The sequence below is a fragment of the Pteronotus mesoamericanus genome, unplaced genomic scaffold (assembly GCF_021234165.1).
Source record: "Pteronotus mesoamericanus isolate MK-2021 breed Mesoamerican mustached bat unplaced genomic scaffold, CSHL_Meso_final contig_27, whole genome shotgun sequence".
In the NCBI taxonomy this organism is placed as follows: domain Eukaryota; kingdom Metazoa; phylum Chordata; class Mammalia; order Chiroptera; family Mormoopidae; genus Pteronotus; species Pteronotus mesoamericanus.
The window spans coordinates 17,550,758-17,578,147 of NW_026555115.1; the positions used below are offsets into that span (position 1 = coordinate 17,550,758).

Here is a 27,390-nt window from a genome sequence, read left to right on the forward strand (position 1 = left end):
TAAACCAAAACGGCAACACTCCTGGAAGCAAGACCTCTAAGTGCTCCCTTAGTGGATTTTCTGATACTTCTGAGCATGTGGACGGTGATCTGAAGAAGCTTTTAACATCTCTTGAAACATTTGGCCATAGAAAAGCAAGCAAATGAAAAATGATGTTTTCAACTTCAGAGAAAAGGTTTTACAATAAAGGTCATAACCACAGTGCACGACTTGGCTCAGTAGCAGTGTTTAGGTATCATGTAACCTTTGTAAACAAAAAATGAATTACCAGAGGAGAGAATGTACATTATAATTTTATAATTTTTACAAAATTATTTTGCTTTTAATCTGTATTTCCAGAAGGAATGTATTGGGTATGCTGATAAAAGAACTTCCAGCCTAAGAAAAAGCCTTGTAATACTTTATTTGATCCAAACTGACAGTTGAAGGGAAGGAAGCAAAATCTCCACGGATTGAGAAAATGCTCCAGAGAATGGCAGTTTTGCTGTTTATTTTATACATTAGTATCAAAGGAGGAGACATACCGTACTTCGTTGTGTATAATGCACAATGTTTTGCCCAAATTTTTGAGGGGAAAAATAAGGATGCACATTATACATGGGTATGATGATTACATACCACGGGTATAGTAATCCCATGTATAATGCGCACAAAAACGTGGGTGTGTGTTATACATGACAAAATACAGGTAAGCAGGGTTACATGAAATCCATTAAGGGGTGGGACTGGATAAAAAGTAAAAAGGAAAAGACATAGTTCTTCTATATTGGTGGGTCATAGAGATAGTATGTGGGCTACAAAATAATGAGGAGCTCTGTGGTCTCTTGCTCTGGTGCAGTGGGTATGCCTTGAGAGATCTGGAAAAGAAAATCTGACATATCAAAGGTATGTTATCTTAGATGCACAAAGACAATAGACAATCTCAAAGGTAACAACTGACCTTCGTCAAGGAAACTACAGGCCTATGACATGACTATGCACCATGACCCATATTTAGTTACGAATTTTTATCTTCAGACTGTATTATGTGTTTACTTTCAGTCTCCAAGTTTGTAAGGCTTACTATGCAGGCCTTCCCTGAGCTTGTCAGGTTAGTATGTGGCCCTGTTTTGGTCCACAGGTTAAAATAATAATAGGTTATATAGTACTGGTAGGGTTTATTACTGTTTCAAAGTGCTTTTCTACACAGTTTATTGGAGCTGTGAACAGATGTACTGATGAGTCCTGGGACACATAGTAGATGGGTGTGGGAAATGGGCCTCCAACTCAGTGTAGGCCTCTTTCTTCCATCTATCCATACAACAGGCCTTTAGAGAGCAACTACTACTTACTGTACCTTACCATGTGCTGGCCCAAGGGCTAGCTGGATACCCAACACTTATCTTCTGCACATACAGTGATCAGTTGAGAAGACAACAGGTGATGAGAGAAGGAAAATAACAAATAATACATGTAGTGATGTTTCACAGCTTGGTTTATCCACTTTTCACTCAGGAAACAATTGTAAATATTTATGTGCAATGCTCCAGGGTTAAAAAAATCAGTCATCGATGTCTCCTCAGTGAGAGCTCACCAAGAGTAGTTGATGCTAGATCTGGACTTATTTTCCAGAATAAAAGACCGAAAGTGGCAAGTGGTATGAAAGAAAGTCAAAGAAAGTGCTATAGAGTACAGAGAGCAAGAGGTCACTTTTGATTTGGAGTAGGTGAGTCACAAGAGACTCTGGGAGCAGAAGCTGGCACTGCTTCACAACATGTAGTCAGATGTGGGAGGGGCAACATGAACAAAATCATCAGATACATAGAATATTCATTCTTTATGGTAAATTCTTATTTCAATGTCCTTAAATGTCACAGTAACTATACAAACATGAAAGTTGTAATACATTTTTCATTAATGTTGCTATATATTTTTTTTAATCAAAAGAGTAATTTCCACCTTTTATATCCTTTTAGAATCTTTCTCAAGGAATCCCTTGTGGACCAAATCACTCCTATTTTCTACCTGGACCCAAATGTTCTGCCTCTTAAATAGAATGATAATGTTTCCTAGTTTTCCATATACTCAAGGTTAATGTACAGAATCTCCTATTTCATAAATTAATGTTTGGCACCTGCTGCTAAAGTATGCTGGTAAGTGCTACAAAAGAGACGTCTTCCTTTGCTATTAATAGTCTCTAGCAATACAAAGGAATGGGGTATGTGGGGGAGGGGTTGGTGGTTGTGTGATTCTGCAAACTGTCCTTGACTTCCAGGTACCAAAACCTCCGGAAGGCTGTCCTTGGAGTCCCGGACTTGAAGTCTAAGTCCTGTCTGCCTCTAGCAATGTCCATTTGGCTCAGTTGTTTTTTTTGTTTTTTTTTTTTAGAGAGAGGGGAAGGGAGAAATAGGAGAGGGAAACATCGATCGGCTGCTTCTTGCATGTGCCACATGTGCCCCAACCAGGGACGGAACCCACAACTCTGGCCAACTGGGAATCGGGAATCAACAGGTGACCTTTTGCTTGAGGGATGATGTCCAACCAAGCCACACTCATCACAGCATTAAAACTCTTCTTGAGGTGAATCTGGGCATACTTTGTATCCATCTCTCAGAAGGCCTATCCTGAATTGAGGCGCTGAGCCTCTTACCAATTATGCCTCTTTTCTGTGCCCACAGCTCTGGAAGGTTCACACTGGCCCCACAGCTCCCATCTACACCTACCACTGGGTGACACTATAGATAGTTAACAGCTGTCCAGCCATCACAGCTTGTGCTGGGGCCTGGGCAAAATATCTCCAACAGGCTGCCTTAGAGATTCGTACTCCTGCCACAAAGCAGGAAATTCAGCTTAGAGTAATAATCTACTTGTCTAGCTCATAACAGGGCCAAGATTCTATCTCAGGCCTGACAGCCTGTGAATGTCAGCTCCAATGTCAGCACCTTGGGATCTTTGGGAACCAGAATGGCCATACTGTGGTAGAGTACTGAGTGACTGAGTGGGTGAACTTGAGACCTCTCTTGTTTTGTTCCCCGTATCAACAATTACCAGTTTTAAAATCAGAGGGATCACTTGTTTTTTTCAGTTTGCTCTAGCCTACAGAACATACACAGAAATAGAATAAGCAGCTGGAACACAGAGACCCCAGAATCTTTCTCAGGGCTTCATTTTAGAATGCGGAACAAGATGGAGGGAATGGAACTTGCATTTGGTTCCTCAGGATGCTACTACTGATTCTTTCTACAGTATTGGTCTGAGTCAAGTCCTTCAACTAGCTCAATGAATAAACAGTATTTCAAAGCCAGATATTAAAGCCAAGGTCACAGACTGTTACTAACCTGGAAGCAGCTCTAAAGCACGTCCCTTTCCCCACTCCCACCAGAATTAGCACCAATGATCTCTAACCAGATGACTTAGTTCATGTCTCAGACAATAGGGATAAGTTAATACAGCAAATTTTGTTATAGCATACTACCAACACCAAGTCCCACCCAAAACAGTAATGTGAAATTCTGTTGTTTGTGTTATAGGTAATATGTACTATTAATCTCTAGAGCCCTAATTTCTACTGAAGAAAGAATTCCTCTCACACACCCCAGAGTTACTGTCAAATTGTATGTTCAATCAGTTGCTTGTAGTTTATTTCCAAAAATATTATCTAACCCAGACATCTAACATGTTGGCCATATGCTTATGAGCTCTGCCTAGTGTAAGGGCCTCAGAACTGGGTATCTTAAGGAAAAAAAAAAAATTACATCCTTGTAAAAATTTAAACTGAAGACTGACAATCACAGAATATGAATGTTTGTGTTTGAAAAACTGCTTGTCATTTTCTCCAAACACATCTCATCCTTTCTGGGCCACCTAAGAACAAAAAACATTTTCCTTTAGGTCAGAACATACCATTGTTCCAGGGACTCTGCTTAGATTAATGTCACCAAATGACATCTTAAGTTTGAGCATTTCTTCCCCCTTATAAGTTTTTGGGCAAGGTCAGTTTCAATGAAAAGCTAGTAAGATCTATGAACCTTCTTCCAAAGTCTAAACTTTAATGGGTTCATGAACCAAGGTTCAGAAAATGTGGCTCTAAAACACCAGTAGCATTGCTAAAACCACAAAAAATATATTCAAATGCATGGTTATTGGAGGTCATTAATATCTCACAAAATATGCAGCCTACCTGAATACTGTGTTGTTGACTGTTATCATTATTCCAAAAAAAGAGAGGCCAAAGAACAATTTTTACCCATTATGGTTTATTCTCTACAATACTTTGTTAAAGAGTTCAATGATTTGCACTCAGAATTTATATAGCCAAGAGGCAACCAAGTGTAATACGAAGAATTGGTCTGAAGCCCTAGCACTTGAAGGCCATACAAAGTCTCTTGCTTCAGGGAAATAAGGATGAAAACAAAAAAACAAACAAAAAAAGCCCCACAAGCTCCCTAAGCTCCAGAATCTCAACAAAAAAATAACATTAAGAGTTAGTGAAATTGTAGGTGTTAACATGGAAAACAGATTTTGTGCAAATATTAAAATTAACACCTAGCACTCCTGTATAGATTTTTATTATAAACAATAAAATGTCTCAATTACAAACCTTTCATGTTGAAAGGGGCTCTAACATGAATTACTTTAATATTATTAAGCGAAAAAGTTTAAGAACCTCACAGTGGAAACAATCCAACACTGACAAACTCTAGTGATCAGAGACATTCTCTTTTAATGTAAAACAAACACAATTCATAATTACAGAGAGAATGTCCTAGCTGTGGGTATTATGAGACAAGCTAACTTTCCAGACCAAAAGGCACTCACAGCTAGGGATGAAACAAACTCAACCAAACCAGCCAAGATGGGCTGGTTCCTTGAAAACAGTGGTTACCTACTGTTCAGCTTGAGCAGCCCAAGGGCTAACAAAACACCAAGCAAAAAAGATCCCCTTCTCTTTAAACCTACTACTCACATGTGTTGGCTATCCTCATCACTGAACTGGTTAAGTGTATGGAAGGCAGTTCAGTTTCAGTTTGGAGCTGTCATCCCCCTATGCAAAGCCATGTGGATAATCCAAACTTAGTATCTTTCCAGAGCCACCTGCCACACATCTTTATGAGGTGACCACAACCATATGCTTCCAGACAGCTTCCTGAATAGGCCCCATTTAGGATGGACACTTACAGTGCCATTGCATACAGGGCCAAATAATTTTCCTTGGTCAAGTCCTCTTGACAAGCAAGAGGACCTCGAGCACCTCCACTGCTGGACTTGTATGGAGTGTGAAGAAACGTGCAGGGTAAGGCTTCTCCAAAACTACTGAGCCCATTGCAGTGTGGTGCTGGGCTTAACCAGCCCAATTCTTGTGCACTGACCCACCCCCTCCCCTTGCATTATGCAGGTTTTAAATCTTCTGTTCATTTCCTTAAATGGCAGGTATCTTACCCTACCCTCAATAAAGTAAAATTAAACAAATAGGGCAGCATTTCTATATGAAAAAATAGGCTTGAAGAGCATGGCACTGTAAATGCTTGCATGACCAGTTTCACTGAGCGTGCTCAGGGGTAAAATTTTAGCACCATTTTTTTTGCTTTTTTTAATCTTTAGAAATTAAACACAACTTTTAACATAGAACACTTGAACAGTAATGAGTGTAGCCCTATGTGTCAATACTGTTGTACAAATTGAAGGTGGGTGGTTGAGTCCCAAACTGACCACCCTGACATCAATCCATGGCACCTAAAATAACTGTTGTCATGAGTGTAATATTTATTATTCTCAGCAGCAGGAAATCATGAAACAATCCTTCATCTTTCAATAGCTTTTTTCATTATTTCTGCAAAAAGAGTGGCAGGATGCAGGAATGCAGCCTGGCACCCTGATGCCGACCCTCTGCACCAGTCCACATCCTCATGAACAGAGGAAGATTCTGCTTACCTCTATTCATTTCTTCCAGGAAATGAGACAGCAATGCCTGCAATAGCATGTGTCATTTCTTAGACTGTGTCCTTGCCCCCTCTACCCCATTTCTGTCAGGCTTTACTCTTTACTCATTCTGGAAAGCCACACCATCACCACATAAGCTTTTAAAAATAAATTAAATCAAAACAAGTGTCCAACAGGTTGACACAGAATCCACTTAAAGAGTTCTCTAAGCATGTTGTTGAAAACCAGTGTATTACCCTTATGGTCTTTCCTTCCAACTGGCCACCTCCTTCCTGTGAATAATTTCATCAGTGCCTCTGTGACAATGTTTCCAAAGCACCTTCCAAGTCCTCAAATTCTATACTTTGCCACCAAATGAGAGAATAGGCAAGAGGAAAGAGAAAACTCGTTAACAGCTATTAAGAGTAAGCAACAATGGGAAAGGGAAATATAACACATGAAAATCTAAATGACCTAGAATAAAATGAGCCACTTGGAACTCTGCCCTGGTGGGATGAAGATTCCCAGCATATTAAGATAACAATTCACCTTAATTACACAGCTCTGTCCTCAAGTACTATAAAGGACTGAATTATCAGCTGTATTCTCACTTCTATAGGGAAACTAGAAAAAGGAACTCTTCTGGTTTTTAAGTCCCTTAAAGATGGTTGCCTGAAAAGCCAAAAAAAAAAAAAAAAAAAAAAAGCTTGGAGACCCTATATTCTCTCCTGTGACAATGTGCCTTTCTAAAGCCCAACCCAGGTGCTTGTTTGAATATCTGTGTCTTCTGTGAACCTAGATCCAGCTATAGGCACTGCTACCAGTAGAGGAGTGAGGTAGCCGGGTGGTAAGGAAGCAGTCTCTCCTTTCACACTGCATGCAGCAATGATGTCAGGACCTCCTGCAGGCATCCCAGTACATTCCTCAGCAGGTTACACCACAGAGCTCTCTGTTCAATACCAGGAGACTCAATGGAAGAAGAGTGTCAGAACATCCAACTGATAGTAGGGTGAGAATTAAATCCTTCAAAGCTGATTGAGCAATGAAATCTGCCACGCCATCCAATAATGATGTGGGTCTCTGTCCAGGAGCCTCAAAGGACTCACAGTGCCCACGTTCAACCCTAACATGGCGTCCACTTACAAAGCAGGGAGGTTGTAATCAACTGTTGGTATGCAACTGGAAGTTTAAAAAAAGGAATTTAAAACAACCTAGAAATGTTTCTTGTTGGTCTCCGTTGCCCAGACTGCCAGGGAAATACACCTCCTTGATCTGGGGAGGCTATAAGGGTGCCTTTGGGTTTAGCCTTCAAGAATCATCAATTCCAGCTTCCACTGTGTGGCCAAAACACAGGTGGCCACTTGCATGCCAAGGGTCCTCTGAACCCACGTGGCAATTCTTACTAGTCATGGAGGAGCCCCAATCCAATGGAACCCCATAATGAGGAAAGGCTGAGATAAGGCTTGGGCCCCTCAAGTTCTGCTTCATTCGGTACAACCCCCCTCACCTTCTCCCCCTCTCCCAGTCAGCTGGAGGCAGACTTGGCAACGGAAGCTAGCATCATAAAATGGTGCAGTAATAGAAGTAACTGGACCAGGAAGAGGAGGCATCTGCTCCAATGATGTCATAGCCATTGGTGGCCACAGGGGGGTGGGACTGGTCATGCAGCCGTGTGTCAGGAGTAATGATTGTAGAGGGGTGGGGCATGAAGAGTGCCATTCTGGAAACAGTGCTGTCGAGAAGCAATATACTCTGCATAACTGATTGTCACCTTCTCACTTCGGTACCTGTGTAAGGAAACAGGGAAGGGTATTATGACCCCCACGTATTTCGTTCAGTGAAGTTACTCAGCAGAGAAAACCAAAAGCTTATTCCACATTTTGAAAGGATAAAATGGAAGACCAAGAGCAACCTTACAGAAAATGAAAGACGGCACAAAAAAAACAATGTTGTTATTACAAATGAACGAGATGAAAAAGCACAATCACAATACCCCTGAAAATGTGTTTTCTGCACATCCCACCTTTAAACACTATATATGCTTATCATCAGGATGCTCTTAAGCAATCTGCTACTGGGGCCTGGAGGAAGAATTTCAAGTCAAATTACATGGGTGGCAGATTGGAAGATGACTGTAACCAATGCCCAGTGTAAACTGCTTTATCTACTTTCAGGTTGAAATGTAATTGACAGAAATGCAACCTCAATTTGCAAAAAGCAACAAACGAATTATTTATAACCAAAAGGGCACAGATAACCTAATTCTGGGTCAAATTCTCATGAAGGAGGTTAAAGAATCCTGGAGCAATATAAGATGGGTCTCTATTCCTGGATGAATATGCCATATCATATCACAGGGTCATCAGAACAGAATTCATAGCACTTGGGCTTTGCTCTGGAAAGAGCCATGAAGTCAGGATGCGAAGCATGGGGTGTTACAAACCTATGGAGCCTACTACAGACCACAGGAGCTGGGTGTGACAATCCTTACCCAGAGCCATCTCTTTCCCACTGTAATCACTCCTCCATTGCAAGGTGATTATTCCTGAATTTTGACAGGGAAATGGCTGTTCAAATAAATTATAATAATAATGATAATAATAATAATGCTTTGTATTTGAAGTTTTTTTTCTTTCTTTCTTTTTTTTTTTTGGAATCCAAAGCATTTCAAAAACACTGGGTTATCTTTCAAATAGACTTGTGAGGTTACTATATAATTATTCAGCACTTTACATATCAGGGGGCCAGAGGCCCACTAAAGCCCATAGAAGGTAAACTTCTCAGTGTTTTCAATTTCAGTAGGGATGGGAAGAGAAGTGACATCTACTGCCTGGCCCTGGCCTAGAAATTCTAATACATACCTTACACAACCTAAAACAACCTCAAGGCATTATCATTCACTTTTTACAGAAAGGAAATTTTTTTCTACTCAGAGAGGCAGAATAAACTGACCCAGGTCACATGGCTAAGTGGTGGAGCCGAGTTTCAGACCCCAAGTTCATGTACTTTCTACCACACTAGGCAGTCTCCTCAAAGAAGCATTCACTCTAAACAAGCAGAGATGTTTCTTTTTAACTCTTTATAAAAAGTATTTTCTGACTAATCCTTTATCATGCCACCTATATTCCTGCTATCTGACTGCATGTGACTTCAACTGACCTTGGCCTTCTGCACTAAGGGCTTTCTCTCCTGACTTCAATTTCCCTCTTCAGTTTCCCCCCAAAAAGTAAGTCTGGCAAAGACACCCACAATTTGCTCAGTGGCCTAGCCCTGCTCCTTCTGTTATTAGCTTCGCTGTTGAGATGCTCACGATGCTGGGGAGTCTTTGACTTTGCTGTCACTGTCTCCTCAGAGCCTCAACCTCACCATACTTCTGTGATTTAGAGAGTAGAGAAAAAAATTTTTTCCCCTTGCCATCAAAAGTACCCTTCATCCAAACTCAACTAAATTAAAATGACAAGGAAAATGAGACAGGGGCTTACCTGGTAAGTTTGATTGTTTTTCTGAATTCACTGGTAATCGGAGCCTTAAAGCCACCTTTCCTGAGTAAGGAATCTATTGTCTGGATCTGATCCCAGTCTGAGAAGAGACATACACTAAGGTCAATGCACAATGGCAGAGTGGGACAGGCTTCAACACCACAAGAGAAGAGAAGCTGCTAAGGAGGGGCAAAGGAAGCTCTGGGCACTGAGCTGTCTGCCTCACTGAGAGTCGAGGGAAAATCTTGGGAGATTTGAGACTGTGACCTGACACATGACATATGGCTGTCACCATGCACCTTGCTCCTGCATTTTTCCTGTCAGAGGTAATACCAATTTAAGACTGGTTGTTGACCTAGGGCTGGTATCCAGGGCTGTTCTATGGAAAGAGAGAATTCAAATTCTGCAGCTTATATTCCTTTGTGTGGCTTTTCTTCATTTTGAGGATTCCTAGAGACCTAGTTTCTATTATAGAGAATTGATGGGAGGAAAAAAGCTATTCCTTTAGGAAGGATAGGAAAGTTATTCACACATATACTATTGTGTTATTCTTGCACATTTTAAAACAGGTAAGACCTAATATATCAAATTGAAAACCAAAGAAAACTCCCTACATTACTGCAATATGTGCCACTTTTTAATTTTCTGAATCAACTTTCAAATGGCAAGTTATTTGACTATTTACCTAAGTTAGCATCACATTTCAGTATTAGAAAATACTTATGGTGTGCCACCTTGTAAAGGAATGTTAGATTTATGATTTCAAAAAAGTGGATAAAAGGTTTCCTTTTTGTATCACATCCACACCATTTTTGAAATAGTTTAAACAAAACCATGATAAAAACCAACAAGGCGCCCTGGCTAGTGTGGCTCAGTAGACTGAGAGCCAGCCTACAAGCTGAAAGGTCGCCGATTTGATTCCTGTTTGGGGCGCATACCTGGGTTGTGGGCCGGATCCCTGGCTGGTGGGTGTGTGGGAGGCAGCTGATTAATGTGTTTCTCACACATCAATGTTTCTCTCCCTCCCTTCCCCTCTCTCTAAAAAATAAATAAATAAAATCTTAAAAAAAAAAAAAAGGCCAATAAGGCAACTGTTGTCCACATAATTAGTTCACTGATATATTGAACTATGTATCACAGAATGCACTAGCAACATTTAAATGTATTCTTTTAAAGAGAAAACCTGCCCAACCCATTTCCTACCTTTAATGTTCAATTTAAGAACTTAGTAACTACCAAGTTCTTTCCAAGTTTTTTTTATAAAAGAGAATTTATGTTTTGTCTTTATTTAAGCATGATACTGTTTAATAACTTACGACCAAGAGTTCAAAACCCCAATATGTGTTGCTTCCCTTTACAGTGAATTTCACGATACGGTCAAGTTGATTGGTGGAATTCTGCTATAATTACCAGTCTTGGAGGACAATAAATAAAGCTATTCACTGGAAGTGAAACGAGCAAGTAGGAGAAATCTTTACTCCTTTTCTTTTCCCAGCTTCTGCATCTTTTAGGGAGTTTATTTTTTCATTCTGTAAGAATTTGATAGATATTAAGAGGAAAAAAGGCACTTACTCTTAGCTGCAGTTGGCGTGAAAGACAACACACTCCATTTCCCTGCCTTTTAGTTGGCAACACTATGTAAAGTATCATTCACCGAAATTCCGTTTGTCCAACTCACCTTGCTCCTTAGCAACCTCAGGTAAATATGTGGCTGTACGTTTGACGCCTTTTTCATTGACAAATTCAATTCGAATCCCATGGACCCCTACCTATAAGGGGGGGAGGGGAAACAGAACCAAATAAATGGCCTTTACTTATTCTAAGGGAACTTCAGCCATCCAGATACAAACTGACACTGTCCCCTGACCAGCTTGATCCAGGTCTGAGAAAAGGAGAACCTCTTGATTATCATCAACACATTCTTAGGTATAGAAGCCAAAAAATTTTTTTGCTTGAGAGAAGGTGTGATTCTACATGTAGCAAGCTTTCTGAGAGTATAAAGATTATATAAATAAATTACTTAATAGTCTTGTCTAGTTCACCTTCAATCTATTCCATTAAATGAGTCATTCACAAATGACTCTAACAACTTTTACTCAAGGGCTTACCAAGAAGGATCTGTAATATTGTGCTTTATCCTCATTATTATTTCTTATTAGACATGGGAGAAGGATGTGAACCACAGCAGACTGGGAAGACGGTCTTCATAATTCTTTCTGCTTCTAATATTGTAGCACCTTTTCTGTCACCTATGTTGCCCACAACTGCTTCCAAATTCAGCTTTCACATATTTATGCCCTCTCAATGAAGGAGATACATTACCATGTACTAACCCGAACCCAAATGCAACGAGAGATGCAGAGTTCCAAATGCAGCTGTTCTCACCTCCCAGTCCAGGTAATCAATGGCATCCTCAAAGTTAGTAAGGAGGGAGACAGAGCAGGAAAGTTTAGGCAGCTCCTCTCGGGTCAGGGGGGGGAATCGGCTGTCCTTAAGTGCACTGGAAGAGGATAGGAAACATAAGTGAGGCTACTCTGTAATTGGGAGCATATGCCCGAATATTTACAACTCGAGCTACTCAGAGAACTTTTATTATCCATTAATACTGATATGCTAAAAAAAAAACACTTGATTATATTAACTGCCTATACTTGAAGTGGTGACTCACCAGATTAAACCTTCCCATTTCCTGATTACCAAAAAGAGAATGCTCATTCTTTACTACTTAGAACACATAAAGTCAGGCAGCTGTTTTCAATTTTGTAGATACATTGATTGCCAAATATTCCACCGATCTTATGCCTTGTTTTATTACCTGGTTAACGTGTATTCCCTGAGTCCTGAGTGAAGATTCATGGCTGAGAAGGTCCCAATGCAGCCACGAAGCCGCTTGTCCCGCCCTGTCTTCCATGTCACAAAGAGTGGACTAAAAAAGCAAAACACAAAACACTCTCCAGCTCCAAAACAATCATGGATAAGAACAAAACCTTGGCTTTATTCCTGTTATTCCCCAAATAGACTGTTTTCTGAACTGCCAGCTATCTGAAGGACTCCCTTCCTGGGAGTCATGTATTCCCTACAGGGAAATGGAGAGGATACCTCACAGTAAGGCAGCATGAACAAAGGCTCTCTGGGCAGCCTTTCCTATGAGCCTTGCTGACAGTTTAGATACTCCATGTATGTGCTATATTCCTCTTCCTCTGTTCATGACTTCACTCTTTTTTCCTTTTAATTGTCTATAGCTTTCTCCTCTTCTTTACTCTAGTTTGAGTGCCCAAGTTCCCTAGTTCCATCCTTCATGAAGGTGTGCTGGGCCTATACATTTTCTCCTCACCTACAAACATTTCCTGACACCCCATATTATTCCCATAATTAGTTCTGCCACTGGCAACTATAAATATTTCCTGTTCATAAGTGTTCAGAAAAGAGAAACCATGTTTCCTGAAGAGAGCTTATTTTTAGCAGAAGTTGCCACTTTCTATTTCTAGGCCAAAGTCATGGTTCATTAGGCTACATCAGATTAATGGTGACAGGTTTTTTAGAAAGAGATCACAGGTCTGTCCCTCTTTCTCAGATTCTGCAATACTCCTATGCCTTTATCTCTTAAATTCTTGAGTTAAACACTTCTAAAAAGCAACTTAAAACTTGAAAGTTACCTACTTCTTTGATCATTATTACAAAGCCGATCTCTCAACTACATATCTTTCCCTTGCACTAAAACACTTGAACAGCACCAGCCAGAGTTACTCTCTCAACACCTATTCAAAAGCCCTCCAAGTACTCCACTCTCTGCAGGATGGGACTATAAACTGCTGGATATAACAGCCCATTTCCTGCAGTGCTGCAGCCACCACCCACTCTTCCAAACCTGTCTCTCTCTCGCCTTTAGAGGATACACCTGATCCCACTTAGACCAAAGCTGAGCCTTTCCACCTGCTCAGTAAGGTTTTTCTGACCACAGTACCCTATGGCAATACTCTCCAACAGTTAAGGGCATAGTCTCTCCTCTGACACAATTTACACAGGAGTGACTTGCCCTCTACTCTGCCCACAGACTGTGCCACACACTATTTAGCTTTGTGTGTGTGTGGTTTGCCACCTCAACAAGTATCCCAAGAGCAAGGACTTTTTCTTCATGCCCCTCCATTCCCTGCTCAGTAGGCCTGTGCAATGCTTTGCTATGCACTGACAGCTGAGGAGTGAATGACCTCAGGTGCATGAGTGCTCCAAAACCATCTTTGAAAAACAAAATCAAAAAGCTCTTTCAGCCCTGACTGGTGTGGCTCAGTGGGTTGGGTGTCATCCCACAAACCGAAAGGTCACTGGTTCAATTCTCAGTCAGGGCACCTGCCTTGGTTGTGATCCAGGGCCTTGGCTGGGGACTTGTGAGAGGCAACCGATATTTCTCTCCCTCTCTTTCTCCTTCCCTTCCCCTCTAAGATAAATAAATAAAATCTTTAAAAAAAGAAAAAAAAAAAGCAAGCTCTTACAAACCAGCTCAGAGCTACTTCCAGTTCTGAGAAGGGAGTAAACACTGGCATGAGTTTCTTCACCTTATGCTTTATACACATTCCCTGTTTATATCACTGACATGTTGAGAAAGCTGGGGATAAACAGAGACTTGAATTAAAAACATTAAAGCATATTCTGACATTCGAGATGGGCTGCCAGAGACCCTATGGAATTACCATGGGATTGCTGATGAACAAAGTGAGTTGGCTCTCATGAAGGGCATCACAGCTCCCACTAAATGAGCTCCTAGTCTCTAACCTTGCTCTCAGACACTTCCAATTCACTTGGACATCAACATTACTGGGGCCCACAATGGTGTGATAGTGTGACCTCTCCAATTCAGAGATTAAATATAACCTAGTCCCGTTCCAAAACCAAACTGAGTGAAAATTACAAATATTGTTGGACATTTCTCATCATCCTATTCCTGTTACCTTTTGTCCATATCTTGTTAATGCTTTTGTAAGTAGCAGACTCTCTCTGCTACTTATAGTAGTGTAAGGATGTCATCATGCCTTTCTCATTGTCCCCTGCCCTGATGGATTTACTCACTAGGGGTCATTGGTGAATCTAGGAAGTCGTGGCTGTGGGAAGCCATAGAGGTGACAGTAGAGGACATCAAAGCAGTAGCAGCACATCTCTGCAGTCACCACCAGATTCTTGGTGGTGTTGGCAGTTCCATTGGGTCGGGGAAGAGGGCTCAGCGCTCCCGATGCGGGATTCATTCGTGTAATGGGAGAGTTTCCAGGTCCCAGAGTTATGTCTGACACATTCTCCCGACCACTGCTGCCATCCACATGCTGGTGGTTTTGAAGAGGTCCTGAACTAGAGCCAGGGACAGTTGTGGACTGGTTCCCGTGAGTGTGCGTTCCGTTTCCAGATAACTTGGGCTTCTTGACCCCACAACAGCCTGCTGCCAACTTGGGCTCGAGTGGAGGAACACAACGTCTTTTTCCCATCCTGATTCAGTGCTCGAGGTTTGGAATGCTAGAGAACCCTAACCAGAAAGGAATAGGTAAGCATTAATTCAAACAGTTAGCTGAAAAGAGAAATAAAAAACCAAAACTAAAAAGAGAAAACAAAAACCAAAGAGAACGAGTCTCCGCAGAGAGGCAAAAGTAATTAATTCTCTTTCTCATCCATGTCACATAGTCACAAAGGGTCAAAGACCAGCAGGGCTAGAAGATACCCTGAGTTCCAGACCAGGAACTCCCTACCTTTTCCTGAAGGGGAAATGTAAAAAAAAATTTCCATAAAGCTATGATCGCTATAAATGGAGGCAGGCAACAAGGTTCTCTCTTGCCCAGGACTTTCCTGGGCAGAAAGAAGTGTAGAGTGGCAGGCATTGTGAAGCTAGATGATGGAGGACATTTCAAAAATGGCTAGAAGACTGCATTTGACCCATTAGACTCTTCATCAGGTTGCTTTCTCTACCATTTCAGAGGATCCAAACTGAACCACTCTATTTTTATAGGACCCTAGAGGAACTTTCATGTTTTTCCTTATTAACCACATCCTTTCAGCATCTTCCTCTTCACTAACCTAAATATATGTGTAATGCCAGCCCCAGACCTCAATGAAGTCAAAATGCAGTTAGCTGTCATTCTCAAGAGCTTTAGCACAGCTTCTAACACAAGGCTCCCATCTTTCTGCCTTCACAGCTATCATTCTCCAATACTACTCATTTTCTTTGGCTCTCTGAACCCACTTCAATTTCTGCACATTTCTCTACCCTCTTAGAAGCTCAGTCAAGAAAAGCTACAACCTAGTAGAAACCTTTATTCATACAAATGACCCAAGCTTCATAGTCCTTTTGTGAGGTAGCCATTCTGCTCTGTCATAGCAAAGCAGACATATGCAAAGCTACTTACCTTCACATAATGTGGCATCAGATGGACAAGAAAAGCAGTGTCCCATCTGATGATGTAAAGGGGAGGGAGGATCTGTTATGCTAAATCTTTTTTCTTAACAAGCCTAAGGTAAAATGTATAGCTACAACATGACCACGATCAACTTTCTGTTCTGTCAATAATCAAGAGAATGAGGAAAATAGATCCTAGTTATTTCAATGTCAATTATACCAAAGTTTGTAAAATTCTGTTGCCTTGAGAAGAGTACACTGCTTTTCCTCAAATCATTAATGTTAGTGTTAGTCCTTCTCCAAATTATATATGTATTACTCTACCTAAAATTTTCTCTATGATTTGAGCACATGGCACATAACTGCTTCTTTAGGCACTGCCCTACAACATAGTGTTTTGGTTATAAATTCTACAATCTTTTAAGTCACATTAAGTAATTTTAAGTTGAATGACATACAAACATTTCACAAATATTTACTTTCTTGATATATGCTGATCCATAAAATATACATTTTTGTATCTATAGCAGTTCTTAGATGAAAGTGGTCTATAACCGAGGAAAAATAGCTTGTACACATCAATGTGTGGCTTGAAATAGTATTCTTTTTGAAAAAACCTTATGCACTTGATCCATTAAAACCTCCAAAAAGTATACTGTTTCTGAGCATGGTCTTCACTGTCTTGTTCAGACTATTAAGAGAAGGAGCAGAATGCTTTGGTTGAAAATGTTAACTCCAAAGCCAACTGGCATGGGTTCAAATCCTGATACCTTCAGGATTACCTCTCTGACTCAGCTTGTTCACAATGGGAACAATAGGATTTGTCTCATGTGGTTGTTAGAATAATGAGATTAATATATGTGATGTTCTTCACATATATTAAGTGTCAATTCATTCAGCTGCTCCCACCAGTATGGAACTCCTGGAGGGCCAGAACTTGTACTGCACAGGTGCTCTTTAAACAGGGTTTCACAAACCCTCAAAACTACTCAGCAAGGCGGGACCCTCAGTCTCTATAAGCCAGATAACCTGTCCAAAATTAGACTGCCAGTAAGTGGTAGACTTAGAATTGGGACCATAACCTTATCTGTTAGATTCCAAGGACGGGGTTTTCCCACCATGCCACAAAGAAGTGTGAGTCTTGCCAGTTACAGCCGTTGGATTCAGTCCCCTTCCTAAGGGCATGATGAAAAACAAACTGCATTCAAGGGTATACTAAAAGCTAGCCTAATGGTTTGCAGAACCTTGCCAACAAAAATGGAGCAGGAAAAATTCAAAACCAACACTTCAGCCATCACCCGGATATTTACCAGTTCCCCTGACATTATCATTTAAGTTCACAATGGATGCCACTTGATGGCCTCTGAGCTCTTGACTTTCTACCTTTTACCTAACTGTAGGGAGGGGATTTAGGACAGGTGTTGAATGAAAGAACAGAATTATCTCTAGACAGCTGTAGTCTTAACAGGGCCAAAAAGGCCCAGAGTGTCTCATTTAAAGAGCCCAAAATTCAAAGAAACAAAAGAGATGGGAGGAAACACAAAGGTTAAAAAAAAAATTTCCTCATTCTTAATACACTAAAGCACACCTGAAGGAAGAGCTAAATGCTAGATGGTGGCAACTGAGGTGTTCCTAACAGGTGTTATCAACTACCTGAGTGGCAAAACACCCAACAACAGAGCAACAGATTTTCATGTACTGAAGTCTAGGGATATTCTGACTACATACAATGTCAATCACTGATCTGCAGTGGGCATGGTCACAAGTGATTACATTTAACAATTTCTCACACCCTCCCAAACAACAATTTTGAAATTATGAAGCAACCCCGTCCCTGACCAGGTAGCTCAGTTGGTTAGAGCATTGCCATGATATACCAAGGTAGTGGGTTTGATTCCCAGTCAAGGCACGTACAAGAGTCGACCAACAAACACATCAATAAATGGAACAACAAATCAGTATTTCTCTTTTTCTCTTCTTCCATCTCCTTAAAATCAATTTGAAAAAAATTAAAAAAAGAACCAACACAAATTTTGTGGTTCTTTAGGCCCACAAGTTTATGGAGAGATCACGTAAGCAAACAATTTAAATGAAAATTCTCAGTTAGTGACCAAAGCCAGCACCAGACTTTCTGTATCGCTTTGAAAATTTATTCTATAAAATTAAATCTATGGAAAATTCAAAATATAAAACAGCATAATGAACCCAATATCCAGCTTTAATAATTTTCATCTGTAGCCTCCTCACTCAGTCTACCTCCCCTCCTCCATTCAATTATTTTGAAGACATGTTTTTAAGGGGGCCAATACTTTAGTTAGCTGTCAGCATAAAGCAAATATTAAGTACGATAAAGAATGTAAAATAAAATAGGGTGCTGGTAGTAAATACTTTTTATTTACAACATTAACCACTATCCACTAATTCCAAAAAAAGACTTTCTCCTTAGGTTGGAGACTCTTCCAAGTCTACTCCAACAAAGCAAGCATGTCACCACAACCAAGGAGTCCCAGTCAGCTTTCAGGACCAACCTACAATTATAAGAGTCACTTCTCCAACAGCTTGGTATCTGAGAGTACAGTGTAAGATACCTCAGAATAACAGAATTTCAATACAACAGACTAATCTGCTGTCTGACCAGCTTAAATAATAATAATACCCCTAACGACATACTCAATATCTCTTCTGAAACAGTGTGGGAATTCTCACTCTTCCTCAAAACCAGCTATGGTACTTTGATCATAGTAGGAGTAACTGAATGGTTAATATGGTCAGTTCATCTGAAATAACCATAATTAAGTGTAAAAACCCTTGTTTTACAGACACATATATCACTGACACCCTCTCAAGCCTTCAGTTGCTTACTTTCTAAGCTAAACTCAAGGGCTACTTTAAGAGCCGGTAGTAGTGATCTCATTTTCCTCTGTCCACTTGAGTTCAACGTGAATGAGCTAGGTAAAATTGGATTTCCACCAGATGGAGACAAATTCATACTTTCACAAAAAGATGGAGGAAATAAATTACTGTTTTACCTATTCACTTGAGACTTCCTAATCTAGCAAGTGTCGAATAAAGTATGCTGTCAGTGTTGAAAAGTCATACTCAAGTGTCCTGCCCTCCTTATTAGGGTCTGTAACAAAGACCAGATGAGGACTCTTCCTCCCTTTCTGTGGGGAAGTTGAGCAGGGTTCTATTGCCACTTCAGTTCCAGCCAGCAATGAAATCATCGTCACCTTTAGTCTCAGAGGCCAGGTGGTATTTGTTTTTGTCTTTCACAACACTTAACGCAGTGTCCTGCATATACACACAAGCCATTTTATCTACAGATGCCCTAATTATTTCATTTAAGGTTGCCTTTAAAAAAAAAAAAAAGAAAAAAAAAGGATTTTAGCTGTGGCTCAGCGGATTGAGTGGTAGCCTGCGAACCAAAAGGTCACCAGTTCAATCCCCAGTCAGGGCACATGCCTGGGTTGTGGGCCAGGTCCCCAGTTGGGAGCGTGTGAGGGGCAACTGATTGATGTATCTCTCACACACCTATGTTTCTCTCTCTCTCTTCCCCTCTCTCATAAATAAATAACATCTTTAAAAAAATAAAAATAAAGATGTTATTTATTTTTCAGAGAGAGGGAAAGGGAGAAAAAGAGGGAGACAAACATTGATCAGCTGCCTCTCACATGCCCCCAAGTGGGGACATGACTGCAACCCAGGCACATGCTCCTGACCAGGAATTGAACAGGCAACACTCTGATTTTGTGTAGTGCTCAACCCACTGAGCCATACCAGCCAAGGGAAGTTTGCCTTTTCTATAAAAAAAAGTTCATGGCACAACCTAATCATTAGATACTTGACTCCATTGTAATGTGCTAACTGTGGAGTGTGGCAGAAACTGAAGCTAAATTTTAAGTGTCATTCTTTTTAACAATGTGACCTCTGTTCCTAGGAATGGCTTCATTCATAGTAAAATGGATAGCCAATATGGCAATTCATTAAAAAATTAGGTTAAATATCCCCTACATTAACTTCTTTGATTTATGCTGGCAGCTGTCTTCTTTGCTAAAACATACCAGTAACTGGTCAGTCCTGGACTTTGCCTCAGGTGATACTTAACTTTAGCTTGCTCAATGCTTTCCTTTAACAGGTTATACCTACTTTTTCAACTGTACTTGGGGAGAATTTTTATTCTTTCTTTTTGAATGGTGGGGCACTTTTATTTGCCTAGAGGGCAATATATGATTTCAGGAGTTAATACAAATGATGCCTCAAAAATTGCTGATGTTTACAAATAAGGTGAAAAGACCAGTAGTGAGGGGAGGATGTGATGACACCATGACTGAAATGGCTGGCTGGGCAGAGGACTTTCCTCCCTTACTAGGGGGCCTCTTACAAGGCCCTTAAGTACTGTAAACAATAAGCTGCAGTCTTCTGCCCTGACTGGTGGGCCTCAGTTGGTCAGGTGTCATCCCTCAAAACGAAAGGTCACCAGTTTGATTCCCATTCAAGTCAAATGCCTGAGTTGTGGGTTCAGTCCCAGGTCAGGGTATGCAAAAGAGGCAACAGATCAAGGTTTCTCTCCCTCTCTAAAAACTAATAAAATCTTAAAACAAACAAAAAACCCAAACTGACATCTTCCCATAGTAGTGTCCATCTTCAGAGGACAGAACCTAGGTTCTGGGGTTATAGTCTAGGCTCAAATCCCAACTATCACCTGCCATACACTTGCTATGCAAACTCAGGCAGGTTGTCACATCTCTGTGGACTTGGGCTCCTGCTGCCACACAGGGTTATCTGTCAATGAGCAAGACATGAGGAGCATCTAGCAGCTCTTTCGCATATAACTATTAATTAAATTATCTACTATAACCAATACTACCACTACCTCTGTTAATAAAAGCAGGGTTGGTTCCAAAAACAACATAGCTCTGAGTTCTTACCACATCTACAGAAATAACTGTCTTTATAATAAACTTCTAAGAACCACCTTGCAGTCCAAAATATCATTAATAATGTGATTATGACTTCAATGTCCTAATGCTTTTCTTCTTTGGAGAGCAACAACTTGTAAATCATCCCCTGTTCTTTTCATTGTGAGTGCCAGAAAACATAAGAAAGAATATTGGGCTGTCTGAGAGTTGTACACAGTTCTATTCTACCTTGGTCCTCTTTTAAGCTTATACTAAAAAGAAACTAAACTTGATAAATATGTTATTATTATAGAAATCTTGATCTATATTGAATACTAGTAGAACTACTGCATCAAAGTAGTTAGATTTCAAACAGTAATCAGATTAAAATACCTAGAAAAGCCTGGAAGTAAAAAAATATCTAGTTTCACCTTTTGAGGATAATCCACAAAACAGTTTATTAGAGGTCATGACCTTATACCAAAGAGACTTGTAAGGTAGGAAACAGGCAAAGAAAAATTGAATTTTCTCCTCTTATTGGTGTCCAGATGTCTGTTCCAATCAAGCGTCATACAGAAGGAAACAAGACTGTTGTTTCCCTTGTGCAGGAGTTAAAACAAAAATTCAATTTAATATTGGGTTGGACAAAAACTTCAAAACAATTTTGTTAGATTGTATTCTAACAGCTGTCATAGCAGCTTACACTTAAAACACACACACACACACACACAAACATTATCAAAATTGGTGCATTTTTGTGTGGTTATTTTAATATTTAAGATGGAAGAAAATAAGCAACACTTTCAGCATATTATGCTTTATTATTTTAAGAGAGGTAAAAATACAACTGAAATTAAAAAAAGATTTGTGCAGGATATGGAGAAGGTGCTGTGACTGTTCAAACGTGTCAACTGGTTTGTGAAGTTTCTTGGTACTGCTGACATTTTGGTCAAATAATTCTTTGCTGTGGGGCTGTCCTACGCATTGGAAGATGTTTAGCAGCACCCCTGGCCTCTACCCACTAGAAGGCAGTAGTGTGAGATAGCAGAAATATTTAAAACATCCAAATTAATAAAGTTATTGGAGAAAATGAAAACTGTGTCTTTTATTTTATGGAAAAAACTAAATGGACTTTTTGGCCAACCCAATAATTGCATCATGAGTAGTAAGAAAGCATCTGAGCTACAATGCTGACCTACTTATGGCACTATTTCAAAAAGTAGTCAGATGAAAAACACACAAACAAGAACATGCATGAATGACTCATGGACATGGGCAAGGGAGAGGGGACTGACCGTGGGTGAGAGGGGTGGGCTGGGTGGTTGGGTGGGGCCCAAAATGGAAAGAAAAAAGAAAAGAAATTGGGACAACTGTAACAGAATAAACAACATTAAAGAAAACAAACAAAAAACCCCACCCACAAACATTCTAGCAAACATTTTAAATAATTGTTTCTGTTATTTTTGAAACCCCATGGTACACAAAACACTTACTATGTGAAAAACTGCCCTACAAAATACAGATCTGCCCATATAACTGCTTTACAAGTTACAGATTTAGAAAACTGCACAGAACTTTACATTTTCATGTCAGCTTAGCTTACAAAAAACCACACATAAATACAGGAGTCAAAAGTTTTATTTTTAGATCCCTCCCTTTACTATGTGACCTATGGCAAGGTGCCAGATCTTTCTGGGCCTCAGCTCTTTCATTTGTAAAAGGAATGTATTTGTTCCCTGCCTCCCTCACAGAGGATTTGTGATATTCCAATATGATGTGAAGCACTCTGAAAAACTCTTTTACAAGTGTTGGCATAATATTATTAATAAACTCAAAAGGATGCAACAGTAATAAACATTTTTCCAGAACTTTGTTTACATGAAAAAATTTTCAAGATAATAGTATCACCATTAACAGACTTAGGGAAAAATGTTCCAAAAATCTCTGAAGATTGTAACTCTATGTTAGAGACCCAATAATTAACCTTGAGAGGAACTGCATTAACCTCTGCTGTGTTCTTTGGTTGTCTTAAAAAATAAAATACTACTAGTATTTTGGGAGGGGGCAGAACCAGACTTACATACTAAAGACATACGGGATAAGTGTAATGCTATACAACCATCTAGGTCATGTGTGATTCTATTGGGATTATGGATAATAAACATATATTTAAATACTTAAATTACTTTAAAAGAGAGCAAGGGAAGGAACTTCACCCACATTAGGACCCCCTCACTGAAGTACAAAAATTCAAGTGAACCAAATAAAACCTATACCCTAAAGTCTTAACACAAGTCTAAAACAAAAACAAAAACAAAAACAAAGAAATTCTATTCCTAATAAACAAGGTGATACTCACTGAAAGCAGAAAGTTTGTATTGCCAGGGGAACAGCTATAAAAGAGGAGGGTAGCTACTTTGTCTCTGAAATGAATTTTCTTCCTTCTGATTCCATTCCTTCTTCCTGTACCTAGAAATGCAGGTGTAGTGAATAAACAAAATCAAGGTAGTGTAGAGGTAAGATGGTTTTTTTAAAAACTACAACTCAACAATGCAACTTTTAAAAAAACATATAGCAAGGAACAGGCTCGCCTTACTTCAAAACATTTCAAAATCTAAATAAAAGGTGGCACTGGCAGTCCCTTGCACTGAATCACCAAGAAGTGAGGACACTGAAGATCAAAGATTTTACTGAACCTAAATATGAAAAACACATTAAAACTTTCTCCACCGCTAATTTAGTTCAAAATCTGCTCTCAGGTCAAGATATACCATTTCAGGACTTTCCACTGGTTTCAGAATACATATTCCTAAATCCTCTGCAAAGATGGTGCTGAAGAGTTACCTGACAGCATGCCAGGGTCAGGTCCTGAAGACATGCCATCTTGTTATCCCAGATGGAAATAGTAACTGTTCGTAAGAGCCATCCATCCTTACCCTTAGTCTTGCATAAATCTCTTCCACTCTCCCTACCCCTATTAGTAGAGAACTGAGCTATTCCCAAAGATGTAAACAGGAGGCTACCGGCTCCACCCACTCTATCCAAGAAGGGGACAGTGAAAGAGGATAGGCCCACCGGGATAAAAGGGAGAGTGGGGCATAGTGAGGAGTTCCGATCAGGACGCGGAATGGAGAAGGGCAGGGAATGAAGGGCAAACCCCACAACCTGGGAAGGAGAGAGGCAAAAAACCCCAGAAACCGTAAGGTGGAGGGACAAAGGAAACGGGAGCTATGGGAGGTAAGAAAAGAGAGACTGAAGGTGGGGTTGGCAAAAAGAAAAAAGAGGAAGAAGAGAGAGTGAAGCAAGGACGAGACAGAGTAGGGAAAAGAGACCCGGACCGGCAGGGGCAAAGCAGGCCGAAAGAAAAGGTGAAAAGTAAGAAAAAGGAGGGTGAGGAAGGAAGAGTACGGAGAGCTGGGAGGAGTTGGGTAGACAGCCCAGCGACGGGTAGGGGCAGCGGGGCCGAGCCGCTGGGATGGAATCCAGACGCCAGGCTGAAAGGAGATGGGCGGGGGCACGGGGGGGCCGAGGAGGGAGGGGAGAGGAGGAAAGGAAGGGGCGGGGTGTGGGGCCACCAGGAGGCGCCGGAGACCCCCAAACTTTATCAGGACCCGAGACTGTTTACCAGACAGAGAGCGTGAGGAATGGACCAGGAGCCTCGCCTCGCCGCCCAGGGTAGGGGCTACCGCCTGCCACTCCCAGCAATGCCTTCGACCACCACCCTCAGCAGGGACACGCGGCCCGCAGGCCTCGCCCGGCCGCCGCCTCCTTTCACCAACGCTCAGAAGCCCCTACCCAACGCTGCCCAGACCCTCCCCTTGATCCCAGGGGTCCGCAGCCCGGCTGAGGAGGCCCGGCGGAAGAAGCGCAACCCGAGTTCCCCACCTTCTGTCCTGGTCCAGGCGCAGCCGGGGCGGACGGCACCTCTCGCGCTCAGTCTTCACCTGCTTCATGGAGCCATGCGCCTGGGTAGGGGCTCCCGAGAGAAGCGGGCCCGCCAGCGGACCGGAGGCGCGGCGCGGACGGGGCGGGGCAAGGAAGGCCGGCAGGCCGCGGCAGGAAGAACTGGAGGTATTCCCGGGGCAGCCGGAGGACTGAGTGGTGCCGGGACAAGGCGCCCGGTATCCCAGCAGCCACCGGAGGTAGTGCGGTAATGGAGGACGGATGTTGGTTCTACGGTGAACTACTCGCCCTCTAGGCGAGCTGCGAAAACCATAGAGATCAGGGCGCTGACAGAGCGCCTCTCCTCTGCTGTCACGTGCCCCCAGTCGGCGCACTTTATTGGCTGGAGTTGAAGTTAGCTGGCTGTTTTGCTGTGGTGGGGCCCAATTCGGGGCAGCTGGAATAAAGAGGGGCCCGGGGCGAGGAGCTAAAGGAGCCTGGCGCCTCAAATAAGTGAGCCAGACGAGCTCAGGGCCCGCTGTCGCGCCAGCAGACGCAGTGTACGTCGCACGTCTCGGCTGCGTGAGCGAGCGAGTGGTGGGCTGGCTGGGACTTGAACAGCAGGGTCAGCGGGCGCTGGCTCCGCCTGGGTTCCTGACTTCGCTGCTCCACCCTGTCGGACGTTAGAGTCCGACCCTTTGCAGTCCACGGCTTTTCTCCCCAAGCACCGAGGCTCACGTTGCCTCACCCAGGCTGGCCGTGGCCTTCCAAAGCAGCCAGGAAGGGGCAGATCTAATCAGGTTTAAATCAAGCCGAACTGGCCGGCCAGGCCCTCCAGGAGGGTTCCAGACCCGGTGCCAGCTTCCTCATGGCCTGGGAAGGGCAAACTGCACCCATTTTCAGGGGCTGTCAGGAGTCCCTCTCTCTCTCTCTCTGGACCCACCCAGAACTCCTATGCTGGAGATGACTTCAGTGGAATTACCCACAGTACAGGATTATTCAGTAAAGCGACTAAGCACATTCCTCAGCGCTAGCAGGCAAGGACCTCCAAAAGAACAATAAAAAACATTTAAAAAAAATTAATTATTTTAATTTCTCGTACTTGGTATTTGATTTGAATTGATTACTTAGCATTTCTATGTTTAATCACAGGTGGGGTTGCACTAACAGTCTTGCTTGTTTTAAAGCAACGCCAGTCTTGTTAACACATTTAAACCCACAGACTTTTGTTTTGCTGTTCTGTTTATGCACAAAGGAATCCTTAACATGTTTGTTCTCAGTGACCAAAGAAAAGTAGTATAAAAATGCAAAATGTACTCAAGTATAATATCTATTACTACAAACTTTTACATAGTTGCGTAGGCAGCAGAAACTGAGGTAACAATGTCTGACTGGTGCCTCTTGGACCAGGGACTCTCAAAGAGAACCTGGCAAAGGACCAGAGAGAAAGGAAGAGACTGTAGTGCTTTGTACAACAGGTGACTTTAAAAAAAAAAAAAGATTTCTATAGCAGTCTTCATAAGTCCTCTCAGTATTTACACACTTTATCTTCTGTTGAGGTCACGTTTGCCAGTTTCTAACCGGGCTGCGTAAAAATCTACACATTAGATGTTCATATGGCCTAGAGCCAGGAATGTAGGAGACAATAGCCAGAGGTCAATTTTTTGGTTTGTTTCTGAATGAGACTGAATCCTGACATAATAATCAGAATAAATTTCAAGTAGTGAAGGTATTTCCAGCTCAAAGTCTTAAAACGTGGCATATGAAAAAGGGCCTTAACTATTGCTCCCAGGGTAGTACTATATTGTCATTGAACAGCCTACAGATACGAGAGCTATTGGTCCCTGATTATTAAGCTGTGGGAAGGTAAATGATAGAACTAAGTTGGACTTGAAACACTCCCAAATTAAAACGAAAGAAACCTTGTTTTGTTCTGTTAAAAAGGCATTTTATCGAGAAGTAGGACCTAGATGATGCTACTGTTGTTTAATACGAAAAGGCAAAAGTGAGGATTTTTAAAAAGTCACTGTGGGGTCACCTCATGTCAGCAAGCAGATGATGGAAAGGTAAACAAATTATGAACTGGAGAAAGAAAGTAAGGACAGTATACGTCATAAATATGGAAGAGACTTTTATGTTCTCATCTCCTACACATAATTAAGAAATCTGGTTATACATAGTAGGGATATAATAATTGTAGCCTAAATGAATAAGTGAAGCAGCAAGCCAGCAAGCAGTAGGAAAATAATATAGGTGGGAAAGGTGAACTGCAGAAAAGCTAGTTGGCTCAAGCCCTCTGCATGGTCCTGAAATGTCATCCCAATCTGCTATGATATAACTAACTGTACAACTGTTCACCAAAAATACGCCAAAACAGCCCTGGCTGGTGTGGCTGAGAGGATGGAGTGCTGGCCTGTGAACCAAAGAGTTGCCAGTTCGATTCCCAGTCAGGGCACATTCCTGGGTTGCGGGCCAGGTCCCCAGCACGGGGCACGTGAGAGGCAACCACACATTGATATTTGTTGTCCTCTCTTTCTCCTTCCCTTCCCCTCACTTTCTAAATCTTAAAAATCTTAAAGATCTTTAAAAAAATACTTCAAAACAAATCATCTGCTTCCCTAATGCACATCTTTCCATCATTTCTTATATGGTTAAGAATATATGGTAAGTGACTAGATCTTACTGTTCTCGCCACAAAAAGAAATGGTAATTACAGGACCTGATAGAGGTGTTAGCTAACTCTATGGTAATTAATAATATTGCAATATATAAATGTTTCAAGTCAGCATGGTATAACTTAAAATTATACAATGTTATGTCAAGTATATCTCAATTTTAAAAAAAGAATATATGGTAATTG

General features: G+C 41.3%; 1 protein-coding gene across 3 annotated transcripts; it reads right to left on the reverse strand.

The window, feature by feature from the left end:
* Positions 1 to 437: 437 nt before the first annotated feature.
* On the reverse strand, positions 438 to 24,849 carry AMMECR1L (AMMECR1 like). Of its 3 annotated transcripts, XM_054575062.1 has the most exons (8): positions 24,534 to 24,849; positions 23,008 to 23,117; positions 14,442 to 14,886; positions 12,193 to 12,303; positions 11,763 to 11,877; positions 11,056 to 11,146; positions 9,381 to 9,477; positions 6,592 to 7,685 (listed from the first exon to the last, which is right to left on the reverse strand). In XM_054575062.1, the coding sequence occupies exons 3-8, from the start codon at positions 14,846 to 14,848 to the stop codon at positions 7,574 to 7,576; spliced, it is 933 nt and encodes a 310-aa protein (XP_054431037.1). In that variant the 5' UTR covers positions 14,849 to 14,886; positions 23,008 to 23,117; positions 24,534 to 24,849; the 3' UTR covers positions 6,592 to 7,573. The 3 variants fall into 3 exon arrangements, with proteins under 3 accessions (XP_054431038.1, XP_054431039.1, XP_054431037.1); XM_054575063.1 differs by lacking the exons at positions 6,592 to 7,685; positions 9,381 to 9,477 and adding an exon at positions 438 to 857; XM_054575064.1 differs by lacking the exons at positions 6,592 to 7,685; positions 9,381 to 9,477 and adding an exon at positions 438 to 871.
* Between the last annotated feature and the right edge of the window lie 2,541 nt (positions 24,850 to 27,390).

Excerpts from the sequence above, each read along its gene's own strand:
- AMMECR1L (XM_054575062.1), bottom strand. The coding sequence starts at position 14,848 with ATGGGAAAAAGACGTTGTGTTCCTCCACTCGAGCCCAAGTTGGCAGCA. Across the intron at positions 11,878-12,192 it reads AGGGAATACACGTTAACCAG|TGCACTTAAGGACAGCCGAT; the intron begins GTAATAAAACAA and ends ATCCTCTTCCAG. Across the intron at positions 11,147-11,762 it reads TTGATTACCTGGACTGGGAG|GTAGGGGTCCATGGGATTCG; the intron begins GTGAGAACAGCT and ends CCCCCCTTATAG.